General features: G+C 39.3%; 1 protein-coding gene across 6 annotated transcripts in view; it reads left to right on the top strand.

Annotated features, from left to right (window-relative positions):
- Positions 1-20,706, top strand: part of snap25a (synaptosome associated protein 25a) — a 115,644-nt gene that overhangs the window by 81,730 nt on the left and 13,208 nt on the right. For all 6 annotated transcript variants that reach the window (XM_052012859.1, XM_052012860.1, XM_052012863.1 and 3 more), the window contains one exon: positions 9,169-9,217. In XM_052012859.1, the coding sequence (XP_051868819.1) occupies positions 9,169-9,217 (49 nt within the window). The remainder of the gene's footprint in view (positions 1-9,168; positions 9,218-20,706) is intronic.

A 20,706-nucleotide genomic window follows, 5' to 3' on the forward strand; every position in this document is an offset into this window, starting at 1 on the left:
CTTCTCTCACTTGAGCTAAAACCTCAGTTGAGATATTTGGATGAGAAATGATGATAGTACAGTAAGCAGCTGAATGATGCATCATTAACTTGGCACTGTCATCTGCCTTTTAGACAGATTTAAATTCCCTATACTGTACCAATAAAAGAGGTTCTTTCTACATCAGTTCTCAAAATACTAGTTCTATCACAGGAATAGACTTAATTATTACATTGAAATGCTTTGAATTTGATCAACCATATCTGGATCATTATTCTCCCAAAATAAACTATTAATTTATTTAGGGAGATTGAGAATGGAACTGCACAGCAACATTGGTATTGATTAGAAACAACTTCAATGTGATTCCTGAGTCAGGATTTAACCTGATTCTGGAGTGTTGCAAAGTGTGTGTCTGCAGACTTACTCTGATTTAGTTTGATACTATATAGAGTGTAGATCTAGCACAGTGTCAAACTTAGTTTAGGGTTGCTATTTCTGGACAAACATGTGGAGATGTCATCATATGACCTCCACATTTCCACTGTTGGCCACCTACTACTACACATCCTCATTGGATCATGCCTTTTCAAGAAGCTGGAAAGCACATTTGGTTGAGACTTTATTTGGCTATAGTTTTTTTTAACCATATCTGATAATTTTTTTAAATCACTGTACAAAGAAATATTTTAAAAAACTTAATTTGTTTTTGATCATCTGATTTTTTTTCTAGTATTGTTTGCAGCAGTATCCTGCAGATTATCGTTAATTCCTGAAGACACCAGGATAATCCTGGAAGGTAGCCAACCCAAATCCAGGACAGCACAGAGTCCTAGCTGAGCAATATGAGCAGATTCTGCCTTGGTAGAACCCCAATTTCAGTTAACAGTTTCAGATGCTTACCGTAGATTGTGTTTGCACCTATTCTGTCAAAAAACTCAAATAAAACTGGTAATGTTTATGAGAAAACTGGAACAAATTGTTAAAATAATCGCAAGCAAACACTCAGATATTAAAACATCTAAACAAAAGAGTTGTGTGTCCTAGATGTCAGTCTGACTGTAAGAGTATCATAGCGACACATTCTTTTTATTTAAAGTCTACTCTCTGTGCAAATTATTTGTATCTGGCTTAATCTAACAATGTCAAAGAGCAATCCAATCGATGAAATAGGTTATGGGAAGGTTCTGACCTCCTTAAGATAAATAAAATGCAGTAATTCTTGAGCATTTATCTATCACATTTAAGACAACAGAAAAATATTATCTTAACATTGTACTGGAAGTATCATTATTTATGCTTTGTATGTAGTTAACAATAAAAATATCATATAGTGGGAGGGATCTGTGTACAGATGCAGTGGATTGCCTAAGTGTACTTCTTGGCAGGAAGTAAACTAGGCAACGGGAGGATAGCTGTTACAGAACCCATCCAAACTTCCCCTAAATTATTTAAATGTGGGTGAAAAGAAGATAAAATAAATTGCAAAATATTTTACAAGTCTGTAGATTTATAATTCAAATAATATTCATCAATTACTTACCTGTATGGTCTATGATGTTAACTACTTGATGTATACCACCCTGGTTAAACATTTCCAATAACCCAAATCACAGTCCTGGCACTTACACTGGATGGGATTTGTTCGTATCTACTGAGGGAATGCTGCACTGTCAGAGTTGTAGTCTTTCAAATGAGTTATTATTGGTATTGGTATATTCTTGTCACTTGCACCGAAGTACAGTGAAAAACTTATCTTGCATATCGTCTGTACAGATCAATTCATTACACAGTGCAGATACATTGAGTTAGTACAGAGTCCTGATGTGCTCTCACAAGTCATTGTAAAAGATGGTGTAGCACTATTTTGAAAGAGAACAATGGTGATGTCCTTACCATCCTGGCAATATCTACACCTCAATCTACAGTACTAAAACAAATTATTTGTTCATTGTAACACTACTGTTTGTGGGAGCTTGTGGTGTGCAAATTGGCTGTCACAGTTCCTGCTTTATAACAATGACTTCATTTCAAAAGATGTTAAGTGATCTGGTATAGGGTGAAAAGTGCCATGAAACTGTACGTCTCTCGTTTTCTTTTCAACTAAGGGCACCTCTTGGTCTTTCTTGTTCCAGATGTCAGATAGTCAAATACAACCTTCCTTTTCCGAAAGGAGTTTGTGCTGTTTAGTAAAACCCAAGTCTTTAGGGCTCCATCTCCACTTTTCAGGAGACTAGGAAGTCTTTTCTTAGTCAGTGTACCAACCTGCAACATTGAGCTAGGTCCCAATGAAGATAACAATGCAGTAAATTCCAATGTATCCACATATAAGGTCTCCAAGTATAAAGGCATTATAGACCAGGATCCAGTACTTCTAGATCATGATCCAATTTCTTGCTCAGTGTGGCAAAGGCCTTGAATTTCATACCCTGTGTCTCATTATGTTAGAATCAGTCACCAATTTCAATACATTCTTAAAATAATGTATATACAAAAGGAATCATTGTGTAAATCCTCTTCTTGGTAATTTGCTCCTCATGTCAGGAATAACCAGAGAATTAAAAGTAGGACAAAGTCAGCTGATGGCTTACTTTGGTGGTTTGGGAATCGAGAAGGTGTTTTAAATGTTTAGGGATTAGTTGTTATTTTCAAACACATGAGACGGGCAAAGTCTGTTTGATGGAAGAGTGTACCTTGAAGAGAATTGATGAAGAACCACACAATTACTTGAAAGGTGTGAAACAACTTCACGGGTTGTCAGGAACCTCAACTGTTTGCATGCTAAAATGCCAGCTGTCAGACAGAAAATTTACATTTCTGTCACTTATTGATGGCAAACCAGCATTTCAATGATTTATGACTGTGATAGGATGGCAGTGAAGATGGCAGACACAGAATGATGTAATGTGGATAAAGTCGTAAGCTGGTGAGGGAATGGAAATCTTGTGGGTGGTGACAGGAGGTGGGATGTGGAAACAGTTGCGGTTGGATTTCATCCCATGGGCTTGAAGGACAATATCAGCCCAATATAAAGAAAAGCTGACAGAGTTTGGAGATTAACTCATGAGTGGCAATAGGTTTCCTTAGGACAAATGAAAGCTCAGGAGTAAACATATAGGGCACCTCTATCCATGGATGGGCCAGAGTTTCTCAAGGGGATATTGAAGGGGACCCAGTGATCTCACCACATTTAATCAGCATGAGGAGGCATTAAACATAGCAAATAAAATGCTGGATTATATTTCCAAAATCAATTGGATCCAGATTAAAGAGCTGTGAGGAATGAAAGTGACATACTATTGTTTCAGATTTTCCTTTTATATCCTATTAAATATTTTGAATGAAATAGAGTACCTTCTGAACCTTCTCCTATGAAGAAATGTCACAGAAGGTTTATCATATCTTAATGGAATCCAGGAAGTATACCTGAATCAATAATTTTGATGAGCAAGATGACAAGATAAGAGGCAATGGGTTCACTGTCTGAAGGTGAAATGTAGAACAGACAGCATGTGTTTTAGAGTCAGAGAAAGATGAATATTTGTCATGGGCAGATCTGCATTTGCCATCCTTTCTTATAAGTCTTTGAGAAGGATATGGTGAGCTACAGTTTTTGCAAATCTTGTGGAGAAAGTTCTCTTAAAATATGATTAGATGGGAGTTCCAGTAGTTTGACCCAGTGACAAGAAAATTACCACACATTTCAAAGTCAAGATGATACCTAACTTGGAAGTGACTGAGTATCCGTAGGCCCTGCCATGATGTTTGAGTGATTGGGCTCTCAGAGTTGAATATTAGATGTTTAGTCAAAGATAATGAGCTCAGCCATGGCTGATGGTTCTGAGGAGACTGCTGGCTGTCATCCTCTAGCTGGTCATCTCATCCCTGATCCCTGTGCCTTCTTATTGAAATGCGAAAGTCAGAAGGCTTTTAGATGTTAGTTGCCAAGGTATCTGGCTCCCTGACTTCATCACTGGTATTTGGTATTTGGTTTATTATTGTCACTTGTACTGAGGTACAGTGAAAAACTTGTCTTGAATACCAATCGTACAGGTCAATTCATTACATAGCTCAGTTACATTGAGTTAGTACAGAGTGCATTGATGTAGTAGAAGTAAAAACAATAACAGTACAGAGTAAAGTGTCACAGCTACAGAGAAAGTGCAGTGCAATAAGGTACTAGGTCACAACAAGGTAGATTGTGAGGTCAGAGTCCATCTCATCGTATAAAGGAACCATTCAATAGTCTTATTGCAGTGGGGTAGAAGCTGTCTTTAAGTCTGGTGGTACGTGCCCTTAGGCCTCTGTATCTTCTGCCTGATGGAAGAGGAGAGAAGAGAGAATGACCTGGGTGGGTGGGGTCTTTGATTATGCTGGCTGCTACACCAAGGCAATGAGAGGTAAAGACAGAGTCCAAGGAGGGGAGGCTGGTGTCCGTGATGCGCTGGGCTGTGTCCACAACTCTCTGCAGTTTCCTGTGGTCCTGAGCAGAGCAGTAGCCATACCAAGCTGTGATGCATCCAGATAGGATACTTTCAATGGTGCATTGATAAAAGTTGGTGAGTGTCAAAGGGGACAAACCGAATTTCTTTAGCCTCTTGAGGAAGTAGAGGCACTGAGATTTCTTGGCCATGGCATTTATGTACTTTGACCAGGAACAAGACAATGCCTTCAGCAGAGGGGAACAGGATGGAAATTGGTTGAAAATGAAAGAAGGAGCGGAAAGTAATTAAAAAAACAGAAAAGATGGTGAAAATGAAACAGCTCTAGATGAGTCTATTAAAGCTTTTCAAGCTTCTGTTCTACTGTTCATGAATAATATGTAGGAGGTACTTACTAGTTAATAATATTATCAGATAAAATGTGACACTGAGTTAAGTGGCTTGAAGATGGGATTAAGACAAATTGATTGAATTCAAAAGGATCTTGACCAATTAAGTGAATAAGGTTACGTTGTGGCCAACAGATTTTGATGTTCATAAGTGTGCAAGTTCTTACACTGAAGTGAGAAGGGTAATTTCTGCGCCATGAATAGTTGGCATTGAACAGATTTGGAAAGGAAAACCTTTGGCTGCAAGTTAATGACCAATTATTAAGGAGCAAGTTACGGAGAAGCTTTTACATTTAAAACTAATCATCAATCTCATCCGTAAAAGTCCATTTTTTAAACTGTATGCAGAATTAGCAGACATATTGTAAGAATGGCTGCCGGTGCACTTCTGAGAGTTCCGAGCAGCAGGATATTTCCAATACTTTGTGCTGGAAGTTTTAATAAAAATACAAAACACTCAAACCTGTTTTTAAAGCAAAAATCCAAATGAGAGTAGATAATAAACAGGTGCCTAGAAAATAGATGTTTACCCTCATTTGGTGGAATAAATGTATATCACCAACACTCATTCAGATATCCCACAAACGTTCATGGAATTGGACAAAAATTTGTTACTAGCGGTACTAAGGCAGTCTGTACACAGAATCATGTGATAAAACAGGACCTATGCTGTTCCTGTTAGGAGCTGCATGAAGTGCTTGCGATTTCCATGTCATTGTGGCCCTGATATCACATCAGACTGTAAAGGAACTCCCCCCATGGCAGCTGGAGAATAGCCGCGGAAAAGACTGCCATAGTGATTAGGAAACTGCAGGAAAGGTGGGCTATGGAAATCTCCTGTGTATTTGACACCTTCCTGTAGAACAAAGGTCTGTCCAATTGCGTCCTGTGTTGTGAGTGGCACCAGGCTACTGTGAGGTGTGGACTAATAAAGGGGCCAGTGATTGTAACACATTTCAAATATGAGTTGTACAGAACAGTTGTGAACAGTGATGGGAGAAAAAATGATGTTATTTCCATTATCTATTCAAAACTGATGGATGCTGTGTGCATGACATCGATGTCATAGCACAGAACTGTTTACTGCTGTCTCATTGCTGATTTCTGTGTGATTATGCACTTTGTTTTTCTGTGAGTGATCAGCAAAGGTCTTAGGTTGCACCCAAAAGCTACAATTTATACCAGCAATGGAGGACATGTTCCGTGTGCAATTGATGCCAGGAAAACCTCAGCCATGCTAAGGTGAATTGTGTGAGGAAGCGCCTGGGCCAGTTTTTCCATGGGCATTATTTCATCCAGAAATAATCACTAGCATGATCTCCGCTGGATAAAACTGCTTTAATGCACAATTTGCATGTGAAGATGGATTCAGATTCTAGGCTTAAATTTGTAAAATCCTGAGCATATGTTAATTTTAATATGTACCAGTTGATTCTGTGCTGTTAATCTTAATTTGTTCAGAAGCAACATGTGCTCTCTGAATCAGCTCATGCAACTTGAATTAATCTCTAGTGCTGTCAGTTTTATTTTAATGCAAACTATTAAATGACCTAAGCCACTGCTTACTGTAATGTAGTTTTAAATATCAATGCCAAAAGTTGACACCAATCAATAATGTTACATACCTTCAATTCAAAAGAGCCTTGGAATAGTATGCTCAAAATCATGAAAGGTTTTATGGAGTAATATGATGTGAAAGTGTTTCCAGAGTTGGAGGAATGGTTAACCAGAGGACACAGGTTTGAACGAATTGATGAAAAAAGAGACAGTATGAGGAAAGTTATTTTTAACTGGGCCTTTTATCATGATCTGGAATGCACTGCCTGAAAGGGCACTGGAAGCAGATGCAATAATGACAAAGTTCTGCCAAATGAAAGCAATTCTCATTAGAAATACCAGGACTTACCTTCGTAACAGTGAGGAAATTCCCAACTTCTGTGCAACACAGATGTCTGGAAAAGCAAAGGAGCATTAATACTAGAGAAGCAAAGAAAGCAGTAATACTAGAGAAACAAAGGAAGCAGTAATATTAGAGAAACAAAGGAAGAGGTAATACTAGAGAAACAAAAGAGCAGTAATACTGGAGAGCAAAGGATGGGAACTTGTCTGGAACTTTCAAAGTCAGCAAGACCACAATGCTTCCATGTAAGACTCCTCACAGAGGCTTCTGCTATACTCTAGCAGTTACAAGAAGTAATCCACCCATTGCCTATGCTGCCTCAGGAATTTCTGAGCCTATAAATTTTGAAAAGGAAATGGACAACTACCTGATGGGTGGGGGGGGGGTGGTTGGGGGGAAGGAGTGGAATTACAGCATCATGGAGAAAGGCTAGAGATAAGGAATGAATTGGATAGCCTTTTCAATATGCTAGCATAGTCATTTCTGATAGGAGGAAATTACATTTAATGATTCTGGAACAAATTACTTAATGAAATATTAGCTGCTGCTATACATGTATTTTGAATTGTAAGGTGGTTTAGGGATCATTTTCAGTTGGATGCTTCTTGAGTCCAGCATGGATTTAACTTTTAAATGGATATCAGACTCTAAATGCATGAGAAAGGCTAATTTTGTTAACTCCTGTGTGGGTGTATTTGTGCATTCCCTGGGGTAATAACAAGGAAGATGTACTAATGTCTTCTTGCTATGCTATGTTCTTATAACTAACTCTTCTTGCTATGAATGCCAATGTACCATTTGCAGTTAAGAAGACAAATGGTATGTTGGCCTTTATAACAAGAAGATTCACCTATAGAACAGGGATGTCCAGCTGCAATTGTATAGGATTTTGGTGAGACCACACCTTGAGTACTCTGGGCAGTTTTGGTCTCCTTACCTGAGGATGGTTGCTCTTACAATGAAAAGAGTGCAGCAAAATTTCACCAGACTGATTCCTGGGATGGCAGGGCTGATGTGTGGAGAGAGATTGCGCCTACATTTCCTGGAGTCTGGAAGAATGAGCAAGGAGCTCATAGAAACCTACAAAATTCTCACAGGATTGATGCAGGAAGGATGTTCCGGATGACAGGAGAATCCAGGACCACAGTCCAAGGGATAAACCATGTAGGACCGAAATGAGGAGAAATTTTCTTCTCCCAGAGACTAGTGAACCTATGGAATTCTCCACCACAGAAAGCAGCTGAAGCCAAATATTTAAACCTGTTCAAGGAGTTCAATCTTGTCCATGGGGCTTAAAGGATTTGGAGGGAAAGCAGGAACAGGGTGATGAATTTAGATGATCAGCCATGATCAGGCTGAATGGCAGACCAGGCTCGAAGGGCCAAATGGTCTACTCCTGATCCTATTTCCTACGTTTCTATGTTTTTGCGATCTGGATCCTAAACTGAACTGGCAGCAGGTTGTCAAGTCTGTCTGGGGAGGGATGCAGGAGCACAGCTGACAAGTCAAACTTGCCATCGATTAGACTGAATAAATGGAGACACAAGAGAAATTATCGACGTTTCATGTCGGAAACCTTGCATCAGGACTGATGGATTAATTTTTACTGGGGCAGGCAGAACCTGTATGAGAACCCTCCAGTGGTCCCTTTAAAGGTAAAAGACTAGGCATCTCAAGGCTGGGCATTGCCAACCGATACATTGCGGATTTATATTTGAATTTCACACTCAGGATTCTGCAACCTGTGTAAGGCTCCTTAAAGAATCAAGTAAGTATTTTGTTTAAGTAGAAGTTACCTAAACTAATAAAGTGTATGAGGTGCCGATGTCATGCTTAAAGCTTGCTAGACCATGATGCAAAATTTGGAGCTCTAACCTTGGGAAAATGGTCATTAATGAATTGAATCTATTGTTATTTCAATCATGTGTAAAATATTAGCAAGTAGTTTTTGAAAATCCACTCATAGCTTTTCATTTTGAATCACATAAACACAAAAAGTAATGTATTTGCAATATCACCATTCGTATATAACAGCACAACACCCATGCATTTCAAAATGTTTAGTTTTTCCTTGCTTCATCATTCAATATCAGTATCATCATAGTAACGGTAAGGTTAATCCCAATAATAGATGGATAGTATGTCATACATAGCCAGCAATAACTCCTGTTGTGATGGCACCTGTTATTTTTTTTGTTTATCTCTGTGAGTTTGGTAACATAGTTATGAAGTCATAATGTCACAAATTTCTCATAACTGCTGTTATATAACAATGAAGTAACATTACATGTGGTTTGACTGTAGTGCTTCAGCGATTTCTGTGCTTGAACTGAAAACTCTGTCCTTGATTTCCTCTAATTTTTTTTTGTGGCATTCTCCTGAAACTCTTTTTTTTACCTGGTTTTCTAACTGATTTTCTCTCCTTTCCTCCTTCTTGTTCCGATTATTTGGTGAATAGAGTAAGGATGCTGGAATCAGGACTTTGGTTATGTTGGATGAACAAGGAGGTAAGATTGAAATGTTTCAAATTTTTTCCTTAGGCTTTGAGATTTTTTCTGAGCAATAAAGCATTTATTTTTAAAAATGATGAACTACTTGGAGAAGATGGGGTGGGTGGATCATTTTAACTCTGTGCATTTGTATATTAAAAACCAGGGGAGCTGCTGATTAATTTTATTTTACATTAGCACTCAAAGGCAAAATTGCTGGCTTCAGCTCTAAACCATGTAAACAGTAGGCTCTAAACCATACAGTGGTTGTTCTGTGTGATATAAGTTGTTTAGCTGTGTATTCCATGTTAAAAAAGTAATTATATTAATACAGCTCTATCGAAGATCCTTTTGCTCATTCAATATAACTTCAGCATATAGAAATGTCATTTTTTTTGTGAACTCTGCTGATTTTCTGCTAAAGTTGCTATGGCTGAATAGGAAGATCTTGGCACAAGTTCACCCATTGTCTTTTGGTAGGTAAAAAAAGGGGGGTGAGGGTTAAGTTTTGCTGGAGGTTTCTCCCCTTGGAAACTTCGAAAATTTACTGCTGTAGGGGCGTGCCAAATGGAAACCATCACCGTACACCTGACTTTCCCAGTCATTCTAAGGTACATGGCAACAAATGGGCTCCATTCTCCAGGAAGGGTGGGTGAGCTTTAAAGGGGATGCATTGCAAGTTCAGGAGCATGAGAGATCAATATAAATGAGAAGAAACATGAACCCATCGCTGTCTGTAAGGAGCTTGTACGTTCTCCCATGTCTGCGTGGGTTTCCTCCGGGTGCTCCGGTTTCCTCCCACATTCCAAAGACGTACGGGTAGGTTAATTTGGGTTTAAAATGGGTGGTGTGGACTTGTTGGGCCGGAAGGGCCTGTTACCACGTTGTAAATAAAAAAAATATTGAGATGTGTGGTATGAGGGTTTCAAACTAAGGAAAGGGAGTCAGGTCAGATAGATGCAGCAACAGAGAGACTTAGTCAGAGGAACATGCATACAGGTATAAGGGGTCAAAGTTACTTTTATCCAACTGGTGAAAACTAGCAATCTGGGCTGTTAAAAGTTGGTAAGTTTCTTCCTCATGTCAAGCCTGGCACTTCTGTGTCTCTTTAACCTGTATGGTTCTACAGAAGAATGAGAATGTTGTGGCTGCATGAATTTCTATAAATCAAACTTGCTTTCATCATTGAATGCTCTTTGACAGGGTAAGTTGAAGGGTTTTCTCAAGTTTCTTTGGTGGTTGTGACAAATAACTGGACCTTGGTATTACTTATTTTAGTTTTTCTATCTTGCTCTTTTGCAACACCTATACAACTTTCTGTTTGAAATTCAAATATCAGTCAGTTGCTTTCCTATGTAAATATGTATTGGTATTGGTTTATTATTGTCACTTGTACCGAGGTACAGTGAAAAACTTGCCTTACAAACCGACCTTACAGGTCAATTCATTACACAGTGCAGTTACATCAAGTTAGTACAGAGTGCATTGATGTAGTACAGGTAAAAAAAAACAGTACAGAGTAAAGTGTCACAGCTACAGAGAAAGTGCAGTGCAATAAGGTGCAAGGTCACAACAAGGTAGATCGTGAGGTCATGAGGTCATAGGTCATAGGTCATAGTCCATCTCATTGTATAAGGGAACTGTTCAATAGTCTTATCACAGTGGGGTAGAAGCTGTCCAGGCTGAAGATAGAAAATTGAATTCCTACCTCTAAAATACATAGAATCACAATTAATTTGATGCTCATTTCCATGTGATTGAAAGGGGAGGAGAATGGTTAACTCTGTTGAACATAATTTTTTTAAGTAACATGATGCAGAAAGTACCTGGCTTATCGACCATGGTGATTATATTGAAGAAATGTTTCGGCACAGACTAGAAGGGCCAAATGGCCTGTTTTCTGTGCTGTAGTTTTCTATGGTTTTCTAACTAAAAAGTTTAATTCCATACACAGAAACCAATAGAACATTTACTGTATCATACTGTGCCTTGCATAGTCAGAGGATATGGACAGATTCACTCAGAACAGCTACACTAATCCATTACAATGGTCCAGAATCAACTCCGTTAAGTCCAATATTCACTTCGAGAATGGTTACTTGGGTGTCCGTTCTGACTTAGTCAGGAGTACACTTATTTCTGAATCAGATGTTTGTGGATTCAACTCCTTCTCCAGGGACTTAAGTATTTAATCTAGATGACTCTTCATTACAGTGGTGAATAAATGGTGAACAGTTGTAGGTATGTTTTTTGGATGAAACGTTAAGCTGAAATTGGTCTTGCCTTTCAATATTTTGTTGCAAGCACAGAGGAGCTCTTGGCCTTATCCTGGTGTCACAAACCAGCAACAAAAGAAACACACTGAGCATGATTCAGCGTTAAAAACTATTTTATTAATGACTACTTATGGTAATACGTAAAATAAAAGTAAAAATGTTAGTATGTTAGAATTCAAAAATGTTAAACCTCGAACGTTAACCCCAAAACTAAACTCTTCGTGTGTGTGTGTGACAAAGTCCAAAACTCCCAGTTCCGGAATGGTTCTTAAAGTTCAGTTCCGCAAGCCATAAGGGGAAACGTGAGCAAGGGCTTCTTCAACAACCACCATTGTCTGAAGATAAGATGTAGATGTAGAAAACATAGAGAGAGTACATACGAAATCCAAATGTTCCACGATGGAACCCAAACGACACTTCAGTGTTTACTCGGTAGTGACTTCCTCACCCCGAAAAGCATCCGAACCGTGGTCGTCCACATACAAATACCTGTTTCCTTCTACAGGTCAGCAACAAAGTGAACTCCACCGGATTACTTCCAACTTCCATACATGGATTTCAGTGGCAAACACAGTTATTGTTTCTCATCCATCGATAGAGAAAACAAGCAGGCTGGTGTCTCTCTCCCTTCTCTCTCTCTCTTCTTCTTCTTCTTCTTCAACAACGTCATTACGTCCTTTATCTTCTATTGACGTAAGCACGCCCCACACACACATACACACACACTCTCTATCTTAAAGGGACTTTCACTGAGTCCGTAACACTGGCTGATATTTAATCCTAATGAATAGATGACCTGGTTATTATTAACTGAGATCTTATTGTGGCTATTTCATTGGTTGTGAAGCATATTGCAATGTTCTGGGGTCATAGGGGCTTCTAAATAAATAAAACTTTTTTTTTACCTTTCTGGAGATTCGATAATTCTGGTTGTGTTGCATTTGTCATTTCCTTTAACCGAGCAAATCTACTCCAGCTGAAGTAGATGCCCTTTTCATGACATCAGCTGTATGCTATGTTATTGTAGATTTGGCTGCTTGAGACACCCAGGCCTGAAGTCACTAAAGTAAGGTTTTCAATAACTTTCCCCCATGTTTTGAAAGACATAACATTAATAATTATCATCCTTTTAGGGAATGTTTTCCCCTCACCTCCACAAAGAGTCTTGAAATATGTATCCAAGGGTGTATTAATGCAAGCTGTTGTTATAAATTGCATTGTCATATGGTTGGGACAGTTAGACTATTTCAACATTAGAACATATTGACACATGGCTTGGAATTTCATTTTATTCATGGCTTAAATTTCCCTTGTAACTTTCATCACAGCAATGACAAAAGTGCAAAGTTTTACTGTTATTGTCTGAGTATATTTGTGTACATGTGACTTATATTTTAAATTCAAGCCTTGTTAAGCCTAAAGTTGGTCAATCATTGTATTGTTCCTGAATACACTCAACACAATGCCATTCCCATCTTTAACGTGGGAATTCTATTCTCTTTTCTGGAGTCTTGTGTGAATTTCTAGCAGCTTTCATTTAAGGAGGAGACAGTAGAGATGGACAATATGCAACCACCCATTCATACTACCACCTTCTAAACTGTTACAGCTGCAGCAAGAATATGATTAGTGGCACCCATAACCTAACCAGCAGTCTACCAGATACTGTATGGTACCAATACCCTGTTTATTACTTCTCAAAATAATATTTTTCCATTTTCTAGTTAATCAAATACCTGGCATTTTCTTTCTCTTTGTTAAACAAGTTAAAGATGTAATTTCAAATAAGATTTAAAAAAAGAGATGCAGTGCTTTTGGTATGTAATGTTGCAACATTGGGTTTCAAACTTTATTGTGCAAGGGCTAACATTTCACTTGATCGAATGAGTCTCACCAAAAGTTAACGCAAGACTGTGCTCCTTCTTCTCATTCCTGAAATACAATGGGGAATTTTAATGTGGGAGACTGTGCAGTTTATGGATGTGGTTGAGGGCCAGATCAAGTAATAATGTGAAGTAGTAGTAGTAGTAGTAATTGAAGAAAAAAACTCCAGATACTGGAGATCCAAAACCAAAACAGGAAGCACTCAGCAGGTCAGGCAGCTATGGGAAATGAAACAAAATATTTTATGATGTGAAGGTGTTGGGAGAGCAGTTCCAAGCCCCACTATGAGCCCGGTTATTTGTCAACCCATCCTAATAACTCGATTGGAGGAATATTTCAAAAAGGTTTTAAATCTAACAATGGCTTTCTTAGTTGGCCTGAAACCAGCCATTGAAAGCCAGGCAAGACTACCACAGCAATGGAGTGGGCTCATGAAAACAAGGAAAATTTTCAATAAATTAAAGAATTTGTTCTCTGTATTTTCTATACTGATGGGGTCTCATGATGATGGAAGGGGTTCTTAATCACACAAGGCCTTTATTGCCTTGGACTTGACTTTGCCACCACTAGCAGCAGAAACAATAGAACTCACAGGTAAGTACCTCCTGATGAGAGCAGTCCGGCTGTAATTCTAGATGTTGGGAAGAGAACAGCAAGTTCAGTTATTTACATTTTTAACCTATTTTGCTTTATTTTGGTGTTTTTAACTATTTAATAATATTTTAATGCATTTTCATGGTTTTATGTTTTTAATTCATAATTTTAATAGTTTAATCAATTTTAAAGAGTAATTTTTATATTAGAGACTTTAAAAATTGCTTACAAAGCCTTGATAGTGTTGATAGGTACATGCCACCACCCTCAAACTTCCTTCCAGTCAAAAGCTATTGGGGTTCTGAGGTCCAGGATGACTGACCCGATATATATTTGGACCCCTGGCTAGTTTTGGTGTGGTGAGAGTGCAGGCTGTAGTGTGAGAGGTGAGTCTAGGCATCAGACTGAATCAAGCACAATGCAACCTATTGTTTGCTGTCTGCTGCTGCTGGTCAATGTCTTTGCTTTTCCTTTGAGACCTCTGGGTAAAGCATCGTTGTCCAGTCAAGCAGATGCTAGAGGGGCCCTTACTCTCAAAAGCAGACTCTCCACTGCTGTCCCTGCCACCACCATCTGCTCTTGCTCACTTGTAGAAGATGAGTCAACAGGTGAAAAAGAACAGAGTAACTTGCCACACTAAGAGCAAAAAGTGAAGAAGGTGCATGTTTCTGCTTTGTGATGTTGCACCCTTGGAAATAATTAGGTCTAATGATTTATTATCCACAAGTTTCCTCCATTCCTGAAGGTCGTGGCTGAGAGAAATGATACACGTTAGTCCTGGCAAGTTATGTATGTTGTAATTTATCATCATGTGGATGATTATGTTTCATATTTTGTTAAAAGCAACTCAGCACCATCAGGCTTTGTATTCCATGTGGGACAGAGCATAGGACAGTACAGCACAGGAACAGGCCCTTTGGCCCACAATGTCTATGCCGACATGATGCCAAGTTAAACTAATTAATCTCTTAGATGATGAGAGGTATTGATAGGGTAGATAGTCAGAGGCTTTTCCCCAGGGCTGAATTGGTGGCCACAAGAGGACATAGGTTTAAGGTGCTGGGGAGTAGATATAGAAGAGATGTCAGGGGTAAGTTTTTTTACTCAGAGTGGTGAGTGCGTGGAATGGGCTGCCGGAAATGGTGGTGGAGGCTGATACGATGGGGTCTTTCAAGAGACTGTTAGATCGGTATATGGAGCTGAGTAAAATAGAGGGCTATGGGTAAGCCTAGTAATTTCTAGGGTAGGGACATGTTCAGCACAGCTTTGTGGGCCGAAGGGCCTGAATTGTGCTGTAATTGTTCTATGTTCTATGTTCTAAACCTATCTGCCTGCACACGTTCCATATCCTCCATTCCCTGCATGTTTATGTGCCTGCCTAAATGCCTTTTAAATGCCACTATTGTGTCTGCTATTCTGATATTTAATTCTGTTGCCACTTAATCAGGAGGTTGCCATCATCTCATTTCTAAAGGCTCGAGATAGAAAAATGATACTGAGCTTAGGTACCTCTTCCTATGTGGTTGTTAGTTGGAAAATCTTAGAAGGACCTCCACTAGTTCTCTCCCTCTCTCAAGCGATCTGCATATCCTTCTTCTGTGACTTGAATGTAATCATATGTGTTCACCTGATGAATGCAATGTAGTGGGGAAGGACTTAAAAAAGCTCAGGTTAAAATGGCACAAATTATAAAATCAAATCTGGTCCTGTATTAAGGGCATAAGACATAAGAACATAATAAATAGAAGATAGAGTAGGTCATGTGGCTACTTGTACCTGTCCTGCCATAATATAAAATCATGAATGATCCTACGTCTGGAGCCCACATCCCATTCGGTCCTCATTTCTCCTGTATCATTTGTCTATCTCCGGCCTTTAGAAATAAAATATTAGATCAACATATCATTTCCCTCTGCTAGGACCTTCATGGATTCCTATAGTGTTCAAAAATCTATTGCTCTCATTCTTGAATAACCGTAATAATTCATCACCTACAGCCCACCAGAGTAAGGAGTTCTAAAACTTTACAACCCACCAGGCAAGGGAATGCCATTCACTTCTAAATGGCTTGACCTCCTATTTCTAGACTCTCTAGCCTTAATGGATCTGAATGTCAAAAGTGTGTGTGAAGCTGTAACACCTCATCAGTCAAGAATATAAATAAGGTTATAAACTCAAAGGTGTCGATGGCACCACTCAGAAATCCTTGAGTCACGTGGCAAAATGTGCCAAATGAATTATCAAGCAGTGTGCAAAGTAGGAACATTTTAAGGCAGCAACACTACTTCACAGCCATTAAATAATTTAATGAATTTGACTTAGTCATGAGCCTAACTCAAAAAAATATTTAATCTCAAGACTTGCTTTGTGTTCATTGGATTGAAGCAGACAGAGATGAATTTCCTTTAAAGTCAATTTCTTAGATGAGGTCAGGCTATATTTGCCTTATTTTTGAGAACTGGTGGTACATTTGTTTTCCACTGTCATTTACTATTCAATAAATAAAAGATCAATTAAGTAATATATGAGAAAGAATGAATGAAACATAAAAGGAGAGAAAAAAGGAAGAAGAAAAAAGAGGCACTTGCAGAGCAGCTTTAATGAATACAGCACAAAGTACTCCATAGGCAAATATGTTGTCCAAGAGTAAAGTAGAAAGATATTGCTGGAGATTTTCAGCAGGTCAGGAAGCATTTGTGGAGAGAGAAATTGAGTTCAGTGTTTCAGGTCAATGATCAATGTGTAGCAGATTGAAGCAAATATAGAGGCATGGAAAATAGTCTGGAGTGTGCCGTGATGGGAAAGAGATAAAGAAGGGAAGAAAAAATAGGGAAGATTTGTTAAAAGATGGAGGACAGGAAAGACTGTAAAACAAATGGTGAAAGCCAAAAGAGAATAGTAACAAGACATCAGTGAAAGATGCAGAGATTTTTCAAGCCGGTGGGGGGGAGGGGGAGTGGGGGGGGGGGTGTGGTTATGAGCTTGGTAGTCATGCTGAATGTTCCAGGAGGCAATAATAATATATAGAAAATTCAAACTATTCATATAATTGAATAAAAGTTAAGGAAAAATGAAGGCACATAAGATCCCATATCATAATCATATTTTGTTTAGGGGATAAGGGAACATAATGTGCATAGAGAAGAGCTGAAGTGCTCTTTATAACTACAACAAAAAATAATAAATATGCATTTGAATGTGGTGCAGATTGGCAATATTTCACATTGCAGGACAAAAATTAAACAATATTACTATTTCATTCCATATAATCCTTTTTTAAAGTGGATGGGTTCTAGAAACTATCTGACAAAATATATATCCCCTTAGTTTTAAAGACACATAATAAATAAAACTAAATAATACATCAAAAATAATTTGGGAAGATTAAGTGATGTTGGGAAATCGTTCTAATCAATATTAGGGACGGTGGTTAAAAAGAAGCAAGATTCAACCACTATTTCAAATTCTGCTCAGTTCCTTTCTGTAATGAATGCAAAATTGGTTATAGATTTACAGCACTCTGGATCAGTGGGTTAAATCTCCTTATTCTGCACATTGTCCCCACAGACTGCAAAGACTTTTAAATACACATAGCAGGTGATTGTCCAGGTAGTTGCAACTCATTAAACTGAGAGTGGAGACACCCATCAGCTAGTTGATTAGCAGAACCAGTGTATTCAGTTTCCATTATACAGTAAATGTACCTCCTAGAAGCGGTTGATGGTTAATGCCAGTATACAATTTTGAAAATCCTCTTTTGGGGGTTTCAGCTCTGCACAGCTGGTGAGTTTTGGTTTTGGATTTCTCAGCTAAAACATCCTGGAGGCTTATGGCACAGAAGGAGGCCATTCATCCCATCACATCTATGCTGGTTACAGTGCTATTCCAGAATAGTCTCTGATGAGTAGTTCTATTTAACAATTTGCATTTTTATGGCTTTTCTTTTCACTATCAAGTTAGTGTGGGATGCAATGTATTGACATCTTAGAAAAAATATCTATCAAGTGGAAATAAGCAAGATTATGAGGTTGTCTTTGGTCATAGCCACCAAAGTCACTAAAGTCTGGAAAATAGACCACCCATCATTCTCCTTCCTGATATTCAGTTCCATTGTCCTCATTGACTTCTTATATCTTTCATTTGGACCACTGAATGTTTTGTTCATATCCCATATATTGTTCCATATTTCTGCAAGTTTCTGTCAGCAAACATCATAGGTTTCAAAATCTGTGGGTCCCTGAGACAATCTCAAGCAATCTATGGCTTATCAGAGTACTGGATTTTCCTAAATTATTTGCAAATAATAAAATTATTTTCCCCAGTGACCATAGAGTTTTTCTTTCTATAGTTGGTTCTTTGTGCTTTAGAATAGATGGTCTCTGGATATGTGTCAATACTTTCAGTGGGTACCTTACATTAATTGAAAGCTACTCCTTAGAAGTGAAATAAAAACAGAAAATGCTGAAAACATTTGGAAGATTTGGCAGCATCCATGGAAAGAGAAATGGAATTAATGTTTCAGGTCAATAATCTTTCATCAGAATGGTGATTAAAATTGTTTTTTTTTCTAAAGACAGACTTTTTATACCAACTTTTTGCAAACTCAGAACTTTGGAGCACACATTATCATCAACACTGTGATAAAGTAGGAAACCTGGAGCCAATTTGCTTATTGCAAGTTCCCACAAGCTGCAATAAGATAATTCCTAAATAATGGCCTGGAAATTGAATCCATCAGTGGCCACTTTTATGCACAAACTGAGCATAACTATGACTTGTCCTTGGTTAGATTGTGCTCGTGATCATTTCCCGGAGAAATTGCAGATGGAAATTGACACAGGCATATCTCTGTCCACAATTCGTCCTAGCTGGCTGATGTTTCCAAGGGATTATCAGGCATCTCACCACATCACTGGATGAGCAATACACATATTATTCGTTACTGACAAAACTGGGACACTAGGTTGCAACCCATGACCCTCATTGAACAGCCATAGTACAAAAAGAATTACATTGTGCTGTTTGGTTGCATTTGTGTCTATTTGAAAAGACATTCTGCTGACATCGGGAGACCTGATTGGGCAGCTTCAGAACTGACTATAGTTTATGCAAGCACTTTCCAAAGTCCACAGAGGGTACTCGGACCAACAGGAAGTGCTTCTCTCAGCTGCATTCCTCAGTTCATTTCTGGATCCTGACTATGAAATGAGCAGCCACTCAGTGGGATGGAGACCTCAAGGCAGGAGGCTGGGACATCCCATCAGCGACGAGATTACTCCCAGAGAAGCACCACATCCTACCGAGACCATCCTGATGAACAATAACTTCAGGCTTTCCAAGGCTGTCGTCACTGAGATGTGTGATATTCTGCAGGAAGGCATTCTGCCATTGCTCTTGCACCAGGACTGCTCTCCCTGTAGAGGTCAAGGTCAAATTGATTCTCCTCTTGCTCACTATAGGATCTTTTCAGTGACTGCAGAAGATCTCTGCTGTATCTCCCAGCCTGCTGCTCAATGCTGCATCAGAGCAGATGCACCAGCATCGTGTGCAGTGCTTTGATTTCAATGATGACCAATTGGCATTATGGTCATTTGACAAGTTTGACAACATTCCTGGCTTCCCATGAGTTCAACTGCCCTCTTGCGCCTATAAGGGGTCCCAGTAATAACCCAGACCTTTTCCTCAGAAGATTCTTCTGATGGTGAATTCCATGTTTCCAGGAAGAGCACACGATTCCTTTGGGTCCGTGGAGACCGTGTTGTTGCACATTTTCCACAGATGGATGGATTCTGGGAGATAAGATCAACCCTCTACTTGCCATGCTCCTCACACCAACGTGCTCTTCACCACAACAGCTGAGTACAGACAGTGATACAAATACCGGAAGCATTGTGGAGAATTCCATTGGTCTTCTCCATCAGTGCAGGGTGCCCTGCAGCACTTGTCCATGGGTGGGGAGACTCTGTCGCTGTGTGCTGCCTACTGTACCGTAATCTGAAGACAGCAGTTGGTCCCAGATGAGGAGCAGCAAGGAGACCAAGACCCTGACAGATATGAGGCCCAGGCTGAAGAACAGCAGGAGGAAGAGGAGCAGGACGATGAGGAAGGCTACCAGAAGAAAGTCCCAACAGAGCACCAGCAGTCTCATCTTTCAACAGAATGGAGGAAGGAGGCATTAACTGCACGGGGAAAAAGGGACTTCCTGAAAGAGGTATATTTTCTACAGGAACCTGTTAAATCATAACCCTCATGCAGACCAAGTAACCCTCTCCACACTCCAGTCCTTGGCACCATCGTAGTTCACCAGGAGAAACCCTGATGACAGTAATAATCCCTCACGTCATCCAACGCCGAACCACCTGGACTGATTATAACAGATCAAAGAATGAATCCCCGATGCACTTACAAGTAAGTTGAAGCCAGACATAGGTTGGAGGAACAACACCTCATGTTCCGCCTTGGTAGCCTCCAACCTGACGGCCTCAACATCGATTTCTCTAACTTCTGGTAATCCTTCCCCTCTTCTCCCTTCTTTTTTTCCCTTTGCCCCCCCCTGTTTTTTTCCCTTTCCCCCATTTGTCTTCCCTCATTCCTGTGCCCCCCTCCCCCCTTTTCTTTACCCTTTCCCCACCCTCATGACCTGACCATCCCTTCCCCCGCTCTCATGATCTGCCCGTCTATTCCCCATCTCCTTCCCTTTATTCCATGGTCTACTGCCCTCTCCTACTGGATTCCTTCTTCTTCAGCCCTTTG

Source organism: Pristis pectinata, chromosome 3 (assembly GCF_009764475.1).
Source record: "Pristis pectinata isolate sPriPec2 chromosome 3, sPriPec2.1.pri, whole genome shotgun sequence".
NCBI lineage: Eukaryota > Metazoa > Chordata > Chondrichthyes > Rhinopristiformes > Pristidae > Pristis > Pristis pectinata.